This window comes from Saccoglossus kowalevskii, chromosome 12, assembly GCF_978046115.1.
Source record: "Saccoglossus kowalevskii chromosome 12, keSacKowa6.1, whole genome shotgun sequence".
NCBI classification, from domain to species: Eukaryota; Metazoa; Hemichordata; class Enteropneusta; family Harrimaniidae; genus Saccoglossus; species Saccoglossus kowalevskii.
In genome coordinates, this window is record NC_140652.1 from 25938727 (window position 1) to 25962044 (window position 23318).

At 36.2% G+C, this 23318-nt stretch overlaps 2 protein-coding genes across 3 annotated transcripts; one reads left to right on the forward strand and one right to left on the reverse strand.

Annotated features, from left to right (window-relative positions):
- The first annotated feature begins 581 nt into the window (after positions 1-581).
- Positions 582-13251, forward strand: LOC144343714 (growth arrest-specific protein 2-like). 2 transcript variants are annotated; one of them, XM_085506203.1, is made up of 8 exons: positions 582-730; positions 3450-3580; positions 4261-4382; positions 5191-5332; positions 6144-6346; positions 7071-7172; positions 10351-10459; positions 12661-13251. In XM_085506203.1, the coding sequence occupies exons 2-8, from the start codon at positions 3460-3462 to the stop codon at positions 12663-12665; spliced, it is 804 nt and encodes a 267-aa protein (XP_085362329.1). In that variant the 5' UTR covers positions 582-730; positions 3450-3459; the 3' UTR covers positions 12666-13251. The 2 variants fall into 2 exon arrangements, with proteins under 2 accessions (XP_085362329.1, XP_085362327.1); XM_085506201.1 differs by lacking the exon at positions 12661-13251 and having other exon boundaries at positions 10351-10832.
- A 3954-nt stretch (positions 13252-17205) lies between these two features.
- LOC100368377 (NADH dehydrogenase [ubiquinone] 1 beta subcomplex subunit 8, mitochondrial-like) lies at positions 17206-22344 on the reverse strand. The gene is made up of 5 exons (XM_002736367.4): positions 22214-22344; positions 20687-20904; positions 19955-20022; positions 18511-18601; positions 17206-17555 (listed from the first exon to the last, which is right to left on the reverse strand). The coding sequence occupies exons 1-5, from the start codon at positions 22305-22307 to the stop codon at positions 17463-17465; spliced, it is 564 nt and encodes a 187-aa protein (XP_002736413.1). The 5' UTR covers positions 22308-22344; the 3' UTR covers positions 17206-17462.
- Positions 22345-23318: the final 974 nt, after the last annotated feature.

Here is a 23318-nt window from a genome sequence, read left to right on the forward strand (position 1 = left end):
ATCTGTCACTCATGAAACTGATGAATTACTGATTACTTGAGGTCTGCTTGAAACGTTTGAGAAAGTTGGCCAGCAAACTCATGACAATGACAAGTATAATGACCTTCGGAGACAGCAATTGAATGACTGTAACAAAGATAGAAAAAAAAAGCAAATAAAGTTAGAAATTATTGAAACACCATACATAATTTGGAATCCAACAAGCCAATCAGCGAGCGAGCTCAGTGCTCAACTTGTGACGTAATTTGAAAACGTTCCAATGTCATTCAGTCGGCCAATATAAACCTCAAGTTTCAATTTGAATAATTTAAGTTTGTTTAATTAATTTATTATTATTATCCTCTAGCTCCTAGTTTTCTACACAACCCGAGAGACACTGATTTGCTGGATTAAAAATGGCAAATTATTTATTTTCCAACGCTAATATCAGTTTTGAGGAAATGAGGTATAAATATTATCTCATTAGTTCACTAATAATAAAGGAATAATTTCTCAGAATACATGCGATGTTATTGGTCAGCCACAGGGTTCAAATAAGGTTGACGTTCAACTTACATTGGAGCAAATATCGCACGAACAAACAAGCGGAAGTCGCTTCTATAATGTGAAGAAATGCGAAGGTAATCATGGGGTCCTGCTGAGAATCGGACGGAAAGAAGGAATAAAATGCCGTCTTTTTGGACAGACGCTAACAGAATACGGACATTAGTACGCCCACATAACTTGAACGGTAAGTGTGAATAACGTACCGGAACGCGCACTGAGAAAGTTGAACTAGTGTAGTACATACTGTCTGCCAGTGTTTAGTTTCGGTTTAGTCATATCGTTTGAATTTGTTGAATTTCAACATGTGTTTCTAATGACAACGAAGTTCACGATCATAGTAATTAATAACGCGATTGTTGATTTCTGTTCTGCTGGATTCCACATCTACATGTCTTTATTGTGGTACCCTATTACCACTGCCCTTCGATTTTAATGTAATGCAATGTTTAGAAGAAATCGTTATTCATGTATATTTACAGCACAACTGACCAAGGTCAACGACTTTGACAATCTTTGAGACGCAGAGACGTATCTTCATATTAATTTAAATGCGGACAAATGTGTGGTCTAACAATAATTTTAAAAATAAATAAGTGTATTTCCTACAAACATTAAACCATAAAAACCACCTGTTAAATAACGTGAATTGTAATAATAAACCTAGTCACTGTTTCTGAAAGATCAAAAGTCAAGTTAAAGGGGTTTGTGATAACAAATGTTGAATAAACACATGTTTGTAGGGGTGAGGTTGCAGCAAGGCCTTGAAATATATTAATCTGAACCATTGAAATTAAATGTTTAAACAGATTTCACAGGTCCATGTATTCATCTGATTGGCAGACTAGGATTGTACCATAGTTATTACAAAAGGATTGACCTTATTGCATATTCTGTCTTGTGTTCGAATGTGTGTATTGTTTTACGTCGATCAAACATAAATATTCATTGGAAGCAACAATCAACATCATTTCAGTGTTCTCCCCAGGATGTAAACAGCGTGGCGGCCCCGCCACAGTGCTTTGATTTGCCGCCACACTGGTCTGACACCGCCACAGTGATTAGCAAGGCCGCCACAGTGCTTTTTTCATTGGAGATCTCATCACGCTGGTCGACCCGACCGGCACTCAAAATTAGTGACTACCACGGAAACGCTTCCGACTATCGTCATATCGTTATTATACTTACGTACCGACCGACACGCATCATGCCAGTCGTGGATAATAATTTGTAAACAATAGTCACATGATGTGGTAGCGGCTAATTAAACAATACAAGTCAATTTTGTAAAATTAGCACCTCTTTGTTTGTAAGTAAGTAAATATTTTCTGACGATAGACGCAGTCTTTAGATTGAAAGCTAAAATTCTTTAAAAATCAATTCCACCCCGATGTAACATGGGCAAAGCGGAGTTCACGATCAGTTTACGCTACTCAAGAAAAAAAACAACATGTTTATTGCGTGATTGGGTAAAACACATTTCAACTGTTATCATCGTGAATCATGTAAAAACTCTTCTTTCAAAACTTCTTTTACCTTTTAAAAATTGCTAATCACCTCTTTTGAAAATGATCATGCAGTTTTTATCTGAAATCCATACCAACTCATCGTGCTACGACATCACTTTACTTCCGCAATGTAATTTTTATGATCACTACCATTCGGAAAACTTTGAGTTCTACTGGCATTACCATGCGGCATTCTAATTGGTTAATGGCGTTTTTGACCCATCGGGTCAAAGTACACATGCTGGTCAACTAATGCGTCACAACTATCATGGCAGATCTGTGTTGTTGGCATCATGAGTATGAGGAATTGTTGGTATAACAGGTGTATAACATCGTGAAGTAAGTTATGTCACGGCGTAACTTTGATGATCATTTGGAAGTGTTATTTGTTCATTACTGTAAATGTAAACGTTGTAGAAGCTGATGGTCAGAATAATAACCAGCAATCCGCCAAATAATTACATGGTCGATTTTTTGAAGGAGAATTTTGTAGTAAATAAGATCATGAAAGTCGTGAACATAATCCTGGCTCAAACGTTTCAAATGTGTTTCATTTAACCTTTAACCTTTTACAATTTATTTGTTTCCTTTTAGTCTGCAGCATTTGCATTTCGCGAATGTTTCATTTTAAAATTCAATCTCTTCTAAATTGTGAAACGTAATATTTTGACTCCAATAACGACAATATTTGCACTGTGACCGAGCTCATTAATATTACAAAAGTGCCCAAAATAAGTGTTTATAAAATATATGTAGTTTATGGTGTGGGTGTAAATGTACTTTGGTCAATTTCTATTATTATGTAAATGATATGCAAGTAATATTCAAATTAGCCCGTCACAGTGGTTTAAATTCCTGGGGAGAACACTGTCATTTATTACTGTCACCGCCATATTATTCCAAACACCAAAACATCAACATTGCCAGCTAAGTTGCTGACTGGTTTGCAATGCGCATCTCGAGATCATTACATGATTAGAATTGGTTAGTTCAAACCACTTTTACGAAGGTGTGCCATTTGGCTACAATGACACACACCAAACACACCATTGCCTGTGTTCAGACATTTCATACTGTGTAAATACATAACATTTCCGATCATCAGCTTTCATTCAAATCCAGGTAGTCAATAGTGATTGGCTGAACTCATAATGTGTGCACATCCCTTCATTTGATGTAGCAACTGAGGCTACCAACATAACCAGTGTTTGTGTCACAGTACCATTGCCGGATTGGTCAATTTGATTTATAAAAATGTATATTTATAAAAACATTTCTAATGACCACAGTTTTATGCCCTTTACTGTACATGTACTAATATATAGCGAAAACGAAAGTGCTGTGATACTTTGTTTAACTTGTTGGTTCTCTTTTGTTGTTGTTTACTCTGAAACACAGTTTGAAAGAAATGGACGGGGATCACAATGATGACCCTTCACTGGCGATGTCACAAGAGATAGCAGCATCTGCTCAAGCTAGTTTAGCACCACTTAGAGAGGACTTAGCAGATTGGTTATCAAAGCTAATTGGTAGGTGAACGCATAAGATATAGCTGTATATTTTACACAGTTTACCAATAGTGTTTGGACGTAGTCTGAACAAAATTTCTTTGTGTGTGCGTCCGTCCATTTATTCACACCTGTATTTCTGACATCATTGGGTAAAATTGTTGCAATTGTATACACAGATGTACATTTTGTGTATATTCACGGTATACATTCAGTATACACGGATATCATGATTATGTATACAAATCGTGGAATATACGTACATATGTGCTACGTATTTTGACAGTTTTGCATTATGTGTATGTTAATGTGTGCACTGTATACTTCCGGCCTGCTTAAATATAATACTGCTGTGTATATTTACGTATCAGTATGTTCCGAATGTGTGAATATACGTTGCGTATTCCCCGTACACACGTTGAATGTACGTGTGCGCTGACTAACGTATATCTTCGAATATTGGGAATATACACATTCGAATACGCAAATGTACCCCTGGTATATCAACGATTTTGCCCAGTGCATGCCCAGGCCAGTTATAGATTTAGTTTACACTTCACATAAACACACAATAATATACATATGTACATGCTTTTGTTTTATGATACATTTCAAGATGACCAAATTTTAATGTAAAACTGTATCAAAATCAATTATTTCTGTCATTCGGTCTGAGATTCAGTTTGTATTTTTAATTTCAGATATTGAAGTCACCGGTGAAAACTTTTTTGAATCTCTTTGTACCGGGGTGTTGCCATGTAAATTAGCTGCAGTTATCCAGAAGAAAGCGGAGGAATGCCAAAAAAGTGGTGCTATCAGTGAGGTAAAAATCATTAAATTGGAATAATTTTCTTAATTAATGTAATACTGATTAAAAAGCACATATATGAATGATAAATTCTGGGCTAATCTTTCACCAGTCATCAATTGTGAATTCATTCTTTGTTATTACAAATTATGTCACTTTTGCCACCAGGAATTTCGAAGGATTTATTGTTTTGAAAAAATGGTCATCATTTAAAAAAGTTTCATCACCCAGAGAAACTGAGAATCATAAAATTTAATATTGCAAGTAAATAGTTTTCTATTCTCTACCATCATTGTGTCCTTAGTTACCAGTTACATAGGTCAGTGTGAACATTATGATGCTAGAGAATACAACACTTTTTGCACTTGCAATTTGCAATTTGCACATACAAAAAAAAGTCAGGAGAGACAGCCGTGATAATCAATGTCCGAGACTGTTGCCTGGTACAACAAAAATATTTTAAAAAAACAACCAAAAAACATTTTTTGACTGCAAAAAACAAGTTTTGTGGCTCACACTCTAAATGAGATTTCCACGTCTATTGTGTGACATACATAGAATGGTAATTTTTTTTTTCAAGAATTTATGCCAGCTTGTTTGTTTTTTTAAATATTATTGTGTTGTTTAAGACAACTAAATTTTTTTTTTATTTCTTTTTATTTATTCAAAATTTTTGACAAAACTGGAAAAAAAATCTGACACACATGATCTGAAACATTCATATTTATTTCTGGGCCCAGTAGAAATTCCCAACCTTATTTATCAACCCAAGAATACATCCACAAACCAATCAATGATTATAAGTCTTAAAATTATTTTTTAGGAACTTCCAAAACTGAAAATCAAATGCAGACAGAATGCCAGTGTAGGGTCATTTTTTGCCAGAGATAACACTGCAAATTTTTTAGCTTGGTGCAAGGAATATGGAGTTCCAGAAGCTTGCCTCTTTGAGTCAGAGGGACTTGGTAAGTTCTGTAAATGCTTTTTTTTTTTAATTAATAATATTTATTTATTTAACAAAGAAAAAAAGCATACAAAACCGAAAATTAGGAAATGCATTGTGTTTGTTTCATCTTAAATCAGAACTAAGGCTTCGTGTCAGGTTGGGGGCAAAAGAGGTGAAAGTTTCAAAATCATGAAAAAAACACTACTGCAATGTTCTTGGGAAATTCCAATACTTTCTTGAGATTCACTGAAAAAGCTACAACAAATTAGCACAGTTGTGACTAAAGTTGCTGTTTTATCGTCTACACGCATTGTCCATATTTGTTCTATTTCGTAATCTGCACAGCGTTCTATGGTGTACAAGTGTCTTGATAAGGTCTTTACACAAACATCTATTCTGGTGTAGACATTCAAAATAAAGATGTAAAAAAAATTTTTTAAGTTGTCCAGATGAAACAAAACTGAGCGACAATTAAGTTCTGACACACATGAACAATGTAATAATGATTTGATTCATGGCTCAATTTACTGTAAAATATTTTATTTTCACTTGGAATTAATTTTCGCCATTTTTGCTGAAGGAATGATTCAGTGAAAAGAAAATCCAGCGAATATACCTTTTTTCCTAAATTTTTCATTCAACTTAGATAAATTCCATACAAAACATCCAAAAAGTCTTTTCAGCGAAAAATTAATTCCAGCTAAAATAAAGTATTCTACAGTATTACACATAGCCTCCTCAAAGCACCAAAATAAATAGAAAAAATTAGGGCTGGCAGAAGATGTTAAAATTTATCAGACAATTTGATATCAGCGTTCAATGTTATGTAGTTTTATTGAAGCAACCAAAAGATGTGTTGGTGTGTATATACGAGTTGGCCAGGATAGCATCCAAATATGGAATAGAACCACCGGGATTAGTGAAGCTAGAAAAAGAAATTGAACAAGAGGAAGAGAAGAGGCCGGTATCAGCATCAAAAACACCAGGAAAGAAAGTCAGGCCTAAAACAGCTGCAGAAAGGCTGGACCAAGAGGTTAGTTTGTTTGTTATTCATTCACAAGCTGAAAATGTGATGTAGCGCCCTCTGTGGTATTTACATTCACTAGGGTAACAGTGTTACCTCAAAGCGAGGTGTTCCTTGGAAGTGTATGCACACAGTTGTAAATGCTTTCGTCGAGTCAGCTTGTAGGTCTGTAGCTATAATCCTGGTTTGTTGTTCATGGATGCTTAAACCACAGATCTGATGGCAATCTGGTTTTCTGAATTATGTTTCTGCTAATTTACCATCATATTAATTTCCTTCACAGCTTGTTGATGCCTGATGTTTTAATCTCAGTGTCATCTCCGCTTGATTCATAGTCCAGTCTCTTTATCTGATATAATCTGATAGTGCCAGTACAGTACACCTTATCTTAAACCACCTTCATTAATTCATGTCTTTGCTCAGGTGTCAATTAGTGGTTTGTTTGCCAAAGCCTTCTAGTGACCATGATTTAACTAATTTGTTCTATAACTGTCATGAATTGGGTAATTCTGGCTTAATTTGTAATCCAATTGTTACTTATTCAAAGTACTGGGTAGTTTTTCTGCATAGACATACCATAACCAAGTTACCGCATTATAACCATTGAAATTGTTGATCGCCCATTAACCAATTTAAGACAGCCATGGTACAATTACTCACATGTGTATTAAGATGAGGATTTCTACATTGTGTGTTTTTTCAGCTATACAGTTATTTTTTATTTTATATACAGATTCGCCAGATGTCAAGTAAATGTAAATGTGTGAAGCCATTTGAAATGAGGAAAGTATCTGAAGGGAGATACAATATTGGAGGTAGACTTATATTTGTACGAGTGAGTATTCAATTTCAGTGACTATGTTCCACTCACTATACATGACATTCCACTCACTGTACACCACATTCCACCCACTATACACCACATTCCACCCACTATACACCACATTCCACCCACTATACACCACATTCCACCCACTATATACCACATTCCACCCACTTTATACCACATTCCACCCACTATACACCACATTCCACCCACTATACACCGCATTCCACTAACTATACACCGCATTCCACTAACTATACACCACATTCCACCCACTATACACCACATTCTACTCGCTACACTGCATTCCACCCACTATACACCACATTCCACCCACTATACACCACATTCCACCCACTATACACCACATTCCACCCACTATACACTGCATTCCAGTAACTATACACCACATTCCACCCACTATACACCCCATTCCACTCGCTATACACCACATTCCACTCACTATACACTGCATTTCACTCACTATACACCACATTTCACTCACTATACACCACATTTCACTCACTATACACCGCATTCCACTCACTGTACACTGCATTCCACCCACTATACACCACATTCCACTCACTATACACTGCATTTCACTCACTATACACCGCATTCCACTCACTGTACACTGCATTCCACCCACTATACACCACATTGCACTCACTATACACCGCATTCCACTCACTGTACACTGCATTCCACCCACTATACACCACATTTCACTCACTATACACCACATTCCACTCACTATGCACCACATTCCACTCACTATACAGCACATTCCACTCACTATACACCGCATTCCACTCGCTATACACCACATTTCACTCACTATACACCACATTTCCCTCACTATACACCACATTTCACTCACTATACACTGCATTCCACCCACTATATACCACATTCCACCCACTATATACCACAATCCACTCCCTATACACCACATTTCACTCACTGTACACTGCATTCCACTCACTACACTGCATTTCACTCACTATACATCACAATCCACTCCCTATACACCACATTTCACTCACTGTACACCGCATTCCACCCACTATATACCACATTCCACCCACTATACACCACAATCCACTCCCTATACACCACATCTCACTCACTATACACCACATTCCACTCACTATACACCACATTTCACTCACTATACACTGCATTCCACCCACTATATACCACATTCCACCCACTATATACCACAATCCACTCCCTATACACCACATCTCACTCACTATACACCACATTTCCCTCACTATACACCACATTTCACTCACTATACACTGCATTCCACCCACTATATACCACATTCCACCCACTATATACCACAATCCACTCCCTATACACCACATTTCACTCACTGTACACTGCATTCCACTCACTACACTGCATTTCACTCACTATACATCACAATCCACTCCCTATACACCACATTTCACTCACTGTACACCACATTCCACCCACTATATACCACATTCCACCCACTATATACCACAATCCACTCCCTATACACCACATCTCACTCACTATACACCACATTCCACTCACTGTACACTGCATTCCACCCACTATACACCACATTTCCCTCACTATACACCACATTCCCCTCACTATACACCACATTCCACTCACTATACACCACATTTCCCTCACTATACACCACATTTCACTCACTATACACCATATTTCACTCACTATACACTGCATTCCACCCACTATATACCACATTCCACCCACTATATACCACATTCCACCCACTATATACCACAATCCACTCCCTATACACCACATTTCACTCACTATACACCGCATTCCACTCACTGTACACTGCATTCCACCCACTATACACCCCATTCCACCCACTATACACCGCATTCCACTCACTATACACTGCATTCCACCCACTGTACACTGCATTCCACCCACTGTATACTGCATTCCACCCACTATACACCACATTCCACCCACTATACACCACATTCCACTCACTATACACTGCATTCCACCCACTATACACCACATTCCACTCACTATGCACCACATTCCACTCACTATACAGCACATTCCACTCACTATACACCGCATTCCACTCGCTATACACCACATTTCACTCACTATACACCACATTTCCCTCACTATACACCACATTTCACTCACTATACACTGCATTCCACCCACTATATACCACATTTCACTCACTGTACACCGCATTCCACTCACTGTACACTGCATTTCACTCACTATACACCACATTTCACTCACTATACACCACATTTCACTCACTATACACCGCATTCCACTCACTGTACACTGCATTCCACCCACTATACACCACATTCCACTCACTATACACAACATTCCACTCACTATACACCACATTCCACCCACTATACACCGCATTCTACTCACTATACACCACATTCCAGTCACTATACACCACATTCTACTCACTACACTGCATTTCACTCACTATACATCACATTCCACCCACTATACACCACATTCCACTCACTATGCACCACATTCCACTCACTATGCACCACATTCCACTCACTATACAGCGCATTCCACTCGCTATACACCGCATTCCACTCGCTATACACCACATTTCACTCACTATACACCACATTCCACTCACTATACACCACATTCCACTCACTATACACCACATTCCACTCACTATACACCACATTCCACTCACTATACAGCACATTCCACTCACTATACACCGCATTCCACTCGCTATACACCACATTTCACTCACTATACACCACATTTCACTCACTATACACCACATTCCACTCACTATACACCACATTCCACCAACAATACACCACATTCCACCCACTATACACAATTTTCTACTCACTATACACCATATTCCACCCACTATACACCACATTCCACCCACTATACACCACATTCCACCCACTATATACCACAATCCTCTCCCTATACACCACATTTCACTCACTTTACACCACATTTCACTCACTTTACACCACATTCCACTTGCTTATACAATTTATTCATTGGCCAACTGAATTCTTATGAACCCCTGATAACGCGGTGTCCATATTTACATTTTCTTAAAGAATTAACATGATGTAACACTAGTATCGCTTCAGTTTTGATTAATAACTATAATTTAATTTTATTAAAGATGTTGAAAGGTAAACATGTAATGGTACGTGTTGGCGGTGGATGGGATACTTTACAACACTATCTTTCACGGCACGATCCGTGTCGTATAATAAAGATCACACGAGAAGGTACTGATGACGGACATGAATACTTAGTAATCAATGCTAAGTATAAACAAAGAAATAACTGATTGTTGTATCAACAATGACACATTATTAATTTAAGTCATCATTTTATAAACAATATGACTTTATCACTATGTTTTATCACCACAATGACAACTGATTGACCGAGATAAATGATTTTTTTATATAAAATTTTGTTATGAATACAATGAAAACTGATTATTTTAAAAAGAATTGGACAACTATATTTTTTTATGACTGATTATTTTATATTGAAAACAGCGACTGATTGTAAATACATGTAAATGAAGAATTTTAAACAGTTTAGAAATTCAGCACATTTCAAAAGAAATATTTTTTTTTTTAGAAAAACAAATTTTAATGAAAAAGTGAGCATGCACTTATATACGCATAGTAGATGGTATGCAGTGTAAATTTCTTATGTACATGTCCGTCCACATGGCTATTACTTAAACTCACATTGTTAAATGCAGGTGTTTTATTTACTGAAAGAAGATGCATGTTTATATATTATTTGCTTTATTTTATAAATATATATATTTTTTTGTAAATATTGTGAGAAACTTGCTTTAATATTGTAATCATTTTATTTATGTTTTGTTATTGCTTTGTTATTACTGTACATGTATATGTCTGTGACATTTACAAAATTGTAGAAAACACATCTCAGCCACTTTTGATATATTTTAATTTGCGCCATCTAACAATGAAGCACTTCTGTGATGTGATTAACAATAATCATATTGTTTTGATGTGTCAGTGTGCACATTTATTTGCCACCACTGAGCCACAAGTGCGTCCATGCGCGCAGACCTAATATCTTAGACATGCCTTGGCCAATTCAAACTTCACACATACATAATATTATACATATGCACATAAATTTTTATTATTAAATAAAAGTTTGCATAGTTAAATATAGAAAGGGGTTAGGTATGGTAACCTGTACATACCTTACCTAAATATTTAAAGATAATCTATGCAAAATAATATACATACAGTTTATGATATTTTGCATAATTATGCAATACAAAATGCTAGTTTAATTTTGTAAATTTAATATGTTTTTTCTACTACATAGAATTTATTTCAATTAAAATGCAATTGTATATGGAGTTGCAATTTAATTGACTTTAAATTGCATTTCTATATAGAATTGCAAATTTATCTTAAAATTGTAAATCACAGTTTCGTTGTGGTCCTATTTATTTGCTGTTTGCTGACATTATAGCCATATTCTCTAAATGAACGTCAACACAACCAATCAGAGTTATCTATGCGGGAACTCTTTTTCATATCACAGAAGTGAATCATTGATTCTTATTAAAATAATATTTTGATTACTTTAAAATATTTTATTTTAGCTGGAATTAATTTTCGCTGAAAAGACTTTTTGGGCATTTTGTATGGAATTTATTTTCACATTTTCACTGATTTCCGACGAGTTGAATGTGAAAATAGGGAAAAAAAGTCTATTTGCTGATTTTATTTTCACTGAATCATTCCTTCAGCGAAAATAGCGAAGTTTAATTCAGAGCGAAAAATAAAGTATTTTACAGTATTCGCCAGGTGTGAGGTTTTATTGAAATGTTGTGTTATATAGGTTTTAGATTGATTGGGTGGACTGTTCTATGCCAACCACATAACTATATAGACAAACATGGCAAGCTGGAATTTACTAGCTAAATTAATCAAAATATAAAAGTGCAATTTTAAAATTGTGTAATGTGACTATTTGTGCCAATCAAGTAATTTATAATATTTAATGCATGAATATTTCATACAATAATTGTATGAATTCGATAAAGGGTGGTGGTTGATGCGCAGTGCGTGTTTGAATTTCATGTAAACAATGTATTTTACAAGCGATGTATACATCGCTATGAATCCCATCGAACAGAACGCGACGTGACAACCGTTGCCCTTTAAATATGCTTTATGTTTATTTTAGAATAGATTTTTTTTTAAATGTTCTATATTTACTATTTGCAACAACATATTGTTAACACATGCATGCTAAAGGCCACCACTGATAGTCAATATGAATGGGGAAAAAAAAAACTGTGCCAATTCATTCACTTATCTGCCAGTTCATTAACAACTAATAACACATCGATAGATGCTGTTAGTTCTATTCCATTTCTCATAATAATCATTAATTTTCTTGCTTCTCTTTCTCACAGTATGAAACCTGGTGACATTTTTCTTCTTCTTGGGTTCATTCATCTCTTGGTACATGCTCCATCTTTTCTTCTGTCACTAAGTAATCACAGTCAAGTATTCCAAGATTGCATCACAACCATTGGATGAATCATTTATCGCCATCAATCAGTGTTTTGATGGCATTCATTTGCAATGATTGTTATATGCGTATTTTATAAACAATTTTAATTTTACTTACTCTAGGGAGTTGTATCAACTTTCATTGTGGTCCTAGGGAGTCAGCGACTTTCATTGTGGTCCTAGGGAGTCAGCGACTTTCACTGTGGTCCTAGGGAGTCAGCGACTTTCATTGTGGTCCTAGGGAGTCAGCGACTTTCATTGTGGTCCTAGGGAGTCAGCGACTTTCACTGTGGTCCTAAGGAGTCAGTGATTTTTACTTAGGTCCTAGAGTCACAGTGACTTTCACAAGGGGGTGACATTCACTTTTACTCTAGTCCTATGAGTTGTATAAATTTTAACTGAGATTTTAGAGAGTCACAGTGACTTTCACTAGAGTCCTAGAGAGTCACAGTGACTTTCACTAGAGTCCTAGAGAGTCACAGTGACTTTCACTAGAGTCCTAGAGAGTCACAGTGACTTTCACTAGAGTCCTAGAGAGTCACAGTGACTTTCACTAGAGTCCTAGAGAGTCACAGTGACTTTCACTAGAGTCCTAGAGAGTCACAGTGACTTTCACTAGAGTCCTAGAGAGTCACAGTGACTTTCACTAGAGTCCTAGAGAGTCACAGTGACTTTCACTAGAGTCCTAGAGAGTCACAGTGACTTTCACTAGAGTCCTAGAGAGTCACAGTGACTTTCACTAGAGTCCTAGAGAGTCACAGTGACTTTCACTAGAGTCCTAGAGAGTCACAGTGACTTTCACTAGAGTCCTAGAGAGTCACAGTGACTTTCACTAGAGTCCTAGAGAGTCACAGTGACTTTCACTAGAGTCCTAGAGAGTCACAGTGACTTTCACTAGAGTCCTAGAGAGTCACAGTGACTTTCACTAGGGTCCTAGAGAGTCACAGTGACTTTCACTAGGGTCCTAGAGAGTCACAGTGACTTTCACTAGGGTCCTAGGGAATCTGATGTTTCACCCAAAATTCTGTCCTCCCAAATTATGAAATAGATGTAGCAGCAGAACTATAACAGTTTACAGGTACTGAGAAGTATTCAATTCCAGAGAATTGTCAAGTATTGTATACTATTAATGTATAGAGTCAGGTAGCCTTGAATCTGAGAGGTTCACTCTAAACCTAGTTATGGCAGTTTTAATATGCAAAGGTTACACATACTAGAGTACTGTGGAATACTTTATTTTCGCTGAAAAGGCTATTTGGGCTTTTTGCTTGGAATTTATTTTCACTGATTTTTGATTAGATTAATGTGAAATGTATATTCACTGGATTTTATTTTCACAGAATCATCCCTTCAGCGAAAAAAGTGGAAATAAATTCCAAGCGAAAATAAAGTATTCTACAGTATATTATAAACGTCTTAAATAATAAACTTTGTTCATTAGCTGTTTTAAATGCTGCACATGGGGGGGGGGCATAAATACATGATCTCAGATTCAGAAGAGATGCAAGTGGAATGGTAGTCATGTTAGATTATAAGTTCCAATATGAAACAGATGGACATAGCTGTATAATATTCTAATTTCAGCATTCCAGGTGGAAGGAGCTACGAATTATACAAAAACCAGCTAATTCTGCTTTTTCTGTCAACAATGTTTGCAACAAATTCTTCCTCATCCATAGGTGTCTATGATGTCCACGGGGAAACTTAAAACGAGAGGGTCGTCACCTGTGCACGCACAGGAATTGAGGCCCAAGCGACGATAACAACACACGCTAAAAACGCAAAGGCTCGTGGGTTTATAAACAATCACACGCTATGGCCATCTGACGCATGTGCAGGTGACGACTCCCCCGCTTTAAGTATCACTTTAGTGTAAACAAACCATAAACTTTTATGCATTGTATATAACATGATGTAGCACTTGGCTTGTGATATTTATCAAAAGAGATCGCTTATCCATGAACATTTTGTTTGTTATTAATGTTACCTTGGGAACAAATTCTGTACATATCAAATATGCTGGATTTTCATAAAACTATTTTTTTTTTTGAAATGCCAACATTCTACTGTAGGAAAAAAATATTTAGCTCAGGAAAATGTCAAGTATGTGTTACTTGTAGTATGTCTGCCCTCTAGTGGTGAAATGATTTAGATGGGGGGGGGTAATATTGTTCGTAGCAACTAGGTAATTGTGTAGTCAACAAATTTAGAATATATCTTTCAAAAACATTTGACATCAACGAGTATAGATCAAAACAATAGCGACTCTGAGCAGTCTTCCTTTCACTTTTTACATCACTGAAGTGATTCAAGTAGAAATGTGTACCGATAGTTCGTACAAAGCTTTCCTGACCAATTAGAACACTGAACAAAACAAGTTTATTTAATATGGAAAATTTGTTTAACTCGCTCAAAATTTCATACTTGATCCATAAGTGTTCAGATGGGGAATCAGAATTTGTGTTACAGACCACTTTCCAGCACGCCTTAATTTTACAAATCTGCCAAAAGAACCTTTTTTGAGTGTTGTAATAATTTTCCATTCTTGAAATTTTACTCAACTTTTCTGAAATTTAGTTGCCTTGTGAATCTGAATATTGTTGCTTTTTTTTTTTTTCCTGAAGAATGTAGCTCATTTCTAACATGTCCCCTTCCCCCAATATATTCAGATTAGCCCCGATTGCACAATACCCATGATTCATGGCATTGTCAGAAGGGGCATTATTTATATTTGGTTGTCAGCTGTCGTCTCAAACACCACCTTGAATCTCGCCATAGCAAAATGGAGTGGATGCGCACTGTGTTTGATCAAACTACCCTGATACCTAATGAACAAATTTGTTTATCTGTAAAAATCTAAATTTGGTGAAATTCTCATGTACATGGAAACAAAGTTAGGTAATCATTGTACAGTGTATGCTTTGTCTTGCATATCAATCAGACTCGAGCAGAGTCTGACTGTTTTCAAATGGGGTAGCCGTCGAGCAAATATAAATAACGCCCACTCTGAAAACTGAGTCTAGGGATTAATTGCACAAATGCTCCGTAGTGAATTCCCCTCACCAGTACATACAGATCAAACTTCATCACATTTTATGATCAATCTATTATAAGTGCTAATCACTACGCAGTGTGTTTATAAAGGGTGCATTTTGTTTTTGCAGGGGTAAAACCAATAATTTACACATGTCTCTATTTGCAAGTTTTTTAATCCATGCAGTTAAGTATTTTGTGAATTTTTGTAATTTACATCCACCTAATTTTTATGTTAATGTCTTTTATGGTTGGAAGTTTTGGAATTTGATTCCACAGGTGCTTTACTTACAAGTTTACTAATGTGAAATTCACAATTGATTTTCAAAGATTTGGAATTTTGTGTATATAATGTTAATGATTGACGAATTACATTTTTAATGAGTTTTTGGTTGTGTATTAATTTAATAAACATGCAGGGTATTGAGTTTCCAACTTTCCAGAGCCAGCAAAATACCCGATATTTCACCAAATTTATAGATAATTGTATACTTTGGAGTTGATTTACAGTTACGATTAAAGCATTCTGTTGTGGGTAAATTCTTGTAAACTGTCTTAGCATTTATTGAACAACATGGTTTATAATTTTTTTTTTTAATTCAGAAACAGTGTTCAAAATAAAGAAAACTTGAATTTTGGATAAACAATGTATATTTACATTCTGGTGCGTAAAATCATGTGAATGCAAGTGTGGCACATTTTAAAGAATTAAAGCCTGAACTATATGGTCATGTGATTCTCTCAACACTAAGTCAATGCAAAATTACTTTCAAGATTGCCCCAAATTGGCTACCCAGTCCCAAGATTTGAGGGCAGCTTGTTTGACGCATCAAATTCTACTTTGTATAATATATGTATAAACTTGGGCTTCTCTGCCTTTATGAAGTTGCCATTCCATACACTTCCAGTAAAAGAGTGGCAATGCACATTTTAATTTCACCATATATTGGTATATATGCTGACCTTGTCATTGTTGCTTAGAAAATTAATAATACAATGCGGCAACAGACTAATCACATTCAGAGATTTTATTTCAAATTTGTATCTCTATATCGCTTGAAGTGAATACATAACAATTATGCAAACTGACGTATCTATATTCCCAAAACATGTCGTTCTTAAAGCGATGACATCGTACATCGTTTACCTTGGTATTACAATTCCCTACAGGTCAACATTACACGCTGTGCAGCATTCCTATCAAATAATACAGTACTGTTAGCTTCCGTTTTGGATTACCTCTACTTTGTACCAGACGAATATGAACACAGCCATAGTTTGAAACCTCGGAATGGAACAGGAAGACAATGTACACTTTTCACTCAAAATAACATGGGGTTGCATTGCATTAGGACTTGATGTGCAGCCCTGATAAACTTAAAGTATGTTGATTCAATGACAAAACAACTAACTGTGCTGGTCCAATAGTATATTTTATCTGCCAATGATGTTACAATTTCAATTATGGATTATGAATGCTTTGAGATTTACCCAAACTGCCATTTTCTATTGCTTTGAAGCAGTGCCTGTTCTACTGAATTATAGTGAAATGGTACAAAATCATCTGCTGTTCACACCCACCTACAATAAGAATATCTGAGAAAATAAACAAAACTCAAAAATGATCCGCTATTGGTCACACCCTATTTACATCTCTTACAAAATTATTTTAAAATTCATAATGTTTGACTGGTTCTGGCATCTTTTCTGGGTCGCCTCCTTTTTCTAGATATAAATTATTGTACGGGTACTGTTTTGGTGCCTGAAACAAAAACAGAACACAAACTTAGAATGATGTTAACTAACCCCTAGTCAACTTTTGTCACAAAAAATTTTTAAACCAACATAAATTGTTTTTATAATTTGAATCATAACTTGTTTCCAATAGGAAATGATATCAATTTGGACCAAAATTTATCAAAAAGTTTTTATAAAATAAACCATAAACACAGGCAAAATGTACCAAAATTTTGTGGGAAAAATGATGGTGCTTAAAGAAGAATAAAGTGCCAATCATTGTGACTATTGTGTCAGTGAAGTTGGTACTGACCAATCACATCTTATTTCTCACCCACACATCTAGTAGACAAAAATGGTACATCATGCAGATTGAGCCTCTGGTAATTTGTACACAGCTGCTCTCAGTGAACATTTCATTAAATGATTACACAATTTGCATAGACCACTTTCCCGGAAGTAGCAAAACTGGGGTGCAATATACTACTGCTTTGTCATGGCGGAAAATACAAACAAGTCAGTTTGCTGATAGTCGATAGAAAAGAATTTTATTTTTGTTACGTCAATTGGTACACCCAGAAGCACAATATCATGCGTGCAAGTTTATGTTACACCCCAAGTATCTTTGACTTCCGGGAAAGTCGTCTATTGAGGTCTCTTAGAATCAGCACATGACAAGCTGATCCAGTCAGAGAATAATGCTACTTCCAGAATGCAACTTGTGATTATTTACGCAGACGCAGTTTAAGATGTGAATAAGATCTGGATAAAATATGGATGCTGTTTGGCCAACTCACATGAGGAAACAGATATTGAGCTCCAGACTTGGGAGGGCACCCATTTTGAAAATCTGTGTTTTTCTATAGGTACTAAAGCAAACTCCTTCAGCATGTAGACAATTGCCTTTGATGTCTCTGAAAGTCCAAGTCCTCATATTTATTTATGAATACCCACAAAATTAAAGTTGTCCATATACTTACAACAGGCCTGAAATTAATGTAACGGCTGCCAAGGTAGAAGAGAACTCCTATTGCCGTCAAGAATCCAAACAGCTGTGCAGCCATTATTTTACTGAAAAAAAAACAAGGTTTGTAATTGACATCTTGCAATATAATTAACCGAACAATCCGGTATCCATGCTTGACATTGTTTAACTGTTTTGAAGACTTGGCAATATGCTACATAGCTCCATGAATTCAAAACTTTGTTGTACCATAAGTACACACTATACTATGTGGAACCATGAGAAATCAGGTCCATAACAACTCAAGGTCAAGACGCTTGATAAAAGCTCAAATACAATGATTTTTATGTACTAATAATAAACAAATCTCAAGGTTATATACATTTCTTACGTAATGGTATTGTTTAATAAAAATCCATGAATTGATAATGGCTTGATTAAGAAAAAAACGTTTTGGTGCATTTCACTTTAGACACAAGACATTAAAACGAGGGGAGTTGTCACATGGCTATAGAGTGTCATTGTTTACAAACAAGCGTCTACCCATGAGCCTTTGTGTTTTTAGCATGTGTTGTCAGTCCCCGTTCGGACGTAGTCTGAAAACGGGGACTTATGTTTTGCCCTGTGTGCGTCCGTGCGTGCGTGCGTCCGTGATCACCTGTATCTCGAACATGCATGGACCGATTAAGTTCAAACTTCACTCATACATCACACATTATATGGGACATATGCACATGCACTTTTTTAATGATCTCATTAACGATAGCCAAATGGTGGCCGCTTTAAGGCCGAAAATGCATTGAAATCGCACATTTTCACCATTCCGGACCCGGATCTCAGTTATGCATGGACGGATTTCGTTCAAATTTGGTACATACATTAAACATAATAGAACATTGATGCACGTCATTTTTTTTTCCGGATCAAGTTCGAAATGGTCGACTGGCGGCCATTTTGTTTTAAAGAATTCAGTTCTGGATCCGTATCCGAGACATGTCTGGATTGATCAAGTTCAAACTTCACACACACACACACATGGTACATCATGTCACAAATAGATATGTGCATTTGTTTCATGATCCGCTTAACAATAGCTGAATGATGGCCATTTTAAGGCCGAAAATGCATCAAAATCACGTATTTTCACAATTCCGGAACCGGATCTCAGTCATGCATGGATGGATTTTGTTCAGATTTAGTACAATGTGTTGTACATATGCAGGTGCATTTCGGTCATGATCTGCTTTGAATGTACATGTCACTCAAATATGAACGGAACGGGGACGTGTCATTGACAATGACTTGTTATTATTGTTTTGGACTCGATTCGTTTGTGCGCAGGTGACGACCCTCTCGCTTTAAAATTAAAAATGTTGTTAACCATGAAAAACAAAATAATCTTCCAGATGGCCTGATGGGGGTTGCTATAACACTGAATAGTATGAATAAATCAGACTTACAATGGTGGGTTGGTTTGTTTGTCCCAGAATGGTCTGTTTCTCCACATGATGTCTTCATCTATATGGTACTGAACAAAAAAACAAAACATTGATTTATGTTTACGGTAGAATGCTACAGAAAAGTGAAAATATTGTCATTTAGTTCATGCATGGAGGTAGAAAGGTAGGAGCACTGACGGAAAATAAGCCTATTAAATTCAATTGTTTATTGCTAGTTAAGTTAAGCTCCTAATTCCTTTGTGCTCTTGGCGTTTAAACTCTATGATAGTTGCCGATTGTTTAAACTAGTGTACTGACCGTAATATTCAGATTACACAAACAATTTTCCAATGAAATATTAAACAGTTGCGCAGACCATAAATGAGGTCGTTATTCATGCGCAGTGACCTTTGTTGAAAACAAGAGGTCATCATTCACATTACACTTATGTACACATGTACCATGTCTCACTGAAATCTGATCAGTGATTCTTGAGATATCCATGAAATATACATACACAGACACGCGCTGAGTAACTGCAAAGACTCCCATTGAGTTCTACGCACACAAGCGTCAACAGCATGTTCAATACTTGCTTTTGAATCCCTTAATCCCTTTCATCTGGCTTATCCTTGTACAAGTAGAGTTCAACAAACTGGTTTACCTATCACCTTTTAAAGCGTGGGGAGTCGTCACCTGCGCATGCGCAGGTGACGAGCCTCCTGCTTTAATGTACAGAACACAAAAACTTACCACATCACCGTAATTTCTCCTGATTTCTGGGAAATCCCAATCATCCCAATTACTTCTAGAACTAACATGATTTGAGGATAATTTAGGATAGTCACCCCATCCGGTACCATCATCCGGATATGGCTCATAATCCTCTACTCTCATGTTATATTTCTTAGCAGCTCTGGCTCGTTCCGCCGGTGTTCTTGGATAGGGTCCTGGCATTTCATCTTTACTTACTGCAGTAGAAACATATGGAATCTTAAAGTATTAAATCCACATTACAAACATGATTAAACAGTGCACATGGCTTGCCCTGTATATGAAAGGCAGATCATAGCATGGGGTAACATTATATTAGTGGGGAAGATCACGGCATAAGATGGAAAGATGGGCTACAAAGCGTAGGGAAGATTACTGCATACGGTGGAAAGATCACCTATGTATACAGATTAACCATATACCGGGTACCAAGATACTAATCACCTAATTAGAATAAAGAAAAATATTAAAGCAACTCGTGATTCTTCAAAGAAACAATTTATAGAAATGTAATGTAGAGTGTGCATTATGTACAGCAGCAAAAGCGTTTAAGTTATTTATATACTGTAAATTTATGTTGCATGATCTGACAATTATATAATTATTATTCTCAAAACCAACAATATTGTTAATTTGTTTATCATAAACTTCAACAAAATTTCCCATTCAACCTGATCAAACTAGTTATAGAAATCTGCACATCCCTTGCTATTTTGCTGAATGGTTTAGTTCTAATACCAGCACTGACACTTTGAAATGAAATCAAAATGAAATTCATGGTATACAAACAAAACATGTGCAAGAACAAAGTAAGTCATGAGACAACAAATTAGTTCACAGCCATAGTAATTCTCTACAGCCTCAAACAGCCTCAGAGGTACAAGTAGTCAACAAGCTGACAAACTTGAATTTTTGGGTATATAATTTTGTCGTGATATTCCTACACAACCAAGCAAACGATTGTTAACCCACTTAAAGAAGCAGGGCTTCAATTTGACACTAATGGTAGGCCAATATCCCGGGACAAGCAAGAAACTCGCATTACAACAGACAGTGACTATAATACAGTATGTTATTAGACAACATACATTTCGGGAAAAGAAAGTTAATTTAACGTCAAGCCCTATAACGCTTACACAAGCCGTCCACAGGCTACTTGTCCACAAATAATGTCTGCTCAATTTCTGGGGTCGTGGCGAGGTCACAGGGAAACCCTGTTTTCTTATCGCTTCAAAGTCGCATAATTATCATTCAAACAAACCACAGATATATACATTGAAATATGGCCAAATAAGTTTCAAGTTTCATAATAATTGAAGTCGCTAAACAAAAGAAATCATACAATACGATCCGTAGAATATTGAACCCAGACAAGGTGCACGTTCCATTTGTAGTTCTGCAGCGGTGTCGCCGGTTCAATAAATCTACCAGCCGAAGTACCCAGAACGCGTGAATGTACCACGCAAGCATGGTTTACGAATTTTACAAGTGTTTTGAGTTACTTACGCATACGATTTCCAGTTTGCAAAGCCACAGCGCCACGATTGACAAGTAATGCTGGCCGCAATTTACTGACGGCTCGACAGAGTTGAGACGCCATTTTGTATGCTAACGCGCTTGGACTTCTGGGATTTATGTACGATAGATGGACGATGGACGATAGATGGCGCACATTGTCTCGCGGGATTGAAATGCAATTTAACTTCCGTAATACCATAAACCTTAAATTTTAAAGAGAGCCTGTTTTCTACATTTTGACGCACTCTACTTATTTATTTATTTATTTATTTATTTATTTATTTATTTATTTATTTATTTATTTATTTACTTTTATCGCAAAGTAATGGGTAGTATGGAGTCCTTTATTTTGATTATGATACCCCGAAATGTCGAAATAATTGAATACACCTCGTACAATGGGCGCTTGAGAAAAAAAAAATAAAAAAAAAAATCTCTGGTTATGTACTATTACATTAATTTATCATTGATCCAAATTTCTTATTTCTGAATCAGTTCGCTACGCAATCGGTGCGTAATTTCACTTTTTCCAACGCACATTTACTTAAACAGACTCGGCCAAGACCGTGCAGCGGACCGTGACGAATAACAAATAAATAATCTTGAATAAATTAGCTGAGTTGCGTGGTACACCATCTTGTTCAAGTTAGCATTCATGTCGATAAATTTACTGGGAGACAATCCACCGCCTTTTCACGGAATAGCAGTTATCGTCGATCAGATAAATTGTTGTATGATGGTCATAGAATACATCTGATAATAAAGTATCTGTTTATCTGTGGCGAAATACGAAAAAAACAAAACATATTGCGTTTTTACGGACACTAATAATTAACTGTTACAACTTATTACACATTTAATCTTTCATCACATTTTTTCACTCCAAGGAATCAAAATTAATTCATCTATCATTCATAATGAGAAATGAGTAGAATGACATCTCTTAGAAAGTTTTGCCAGCCTTAAGTTGAATTATAGTTAGGGTCACAAGATCATGTCTGGAAATTTTCGCGAACTTTACCTGAGAATTAGGAGAAACATATAACGTCCGAGATGAGTTCAAAAAGAACAACGGTTTAGTAATCGAGATTGA

What these genes read in the sequence shown, in the direction of transcription:
- LOC144343714 (XM_085506201.1), top strand. Translation starts at nt 3,460, where the DNA reads ATGGACGGGGATCACAATGATGACCCTTCACTGGCGATGTCACAAGAG. An exon ending in CTTTGAGTCAGAGGGACTTG is followed by an intron (nt 5,333 to 6,143) that starts GTAAGTTCTGTA and finishes AATGTTATGTAG; the next exon opens with TTTTATTGAAGCAACCAAAA. An exon ending in GTAGACTTATATTTGTACGA is followed by an intron (nt 7,173 to 10,350) that starts GTGAGTATTCAA and finishes ATTTTATTAAAG; the next exon opens with ATGTTGAAAGGTAAACATGT.
- LOC100368377 (XM_002736367.4), bottom strand. Translation starts at nt 22,307, where the DNA reads ATGGCGTCTCAACTCTGTCGAGCCGTCAGTAAATTGCGGCCAGCATTA. An exon ending in GCAAACTGGAAATCGTATGC is followed by an intron (nt 20,905 to 22,213) that starts GTAAGTAACTCA and finishes TTTCTACTGCAG; the next exon opens with TAAGTAAAGATGAAATGCCA. An exon ending in AAACAAACCAACCCACCATT is followed by an intron (nt 18,602 to 19,954) that starts GTAAGTCTGATT and finishes TTTTTTTTTCAG; the next exon opens with TAAAATAATGGCTGCACAGC.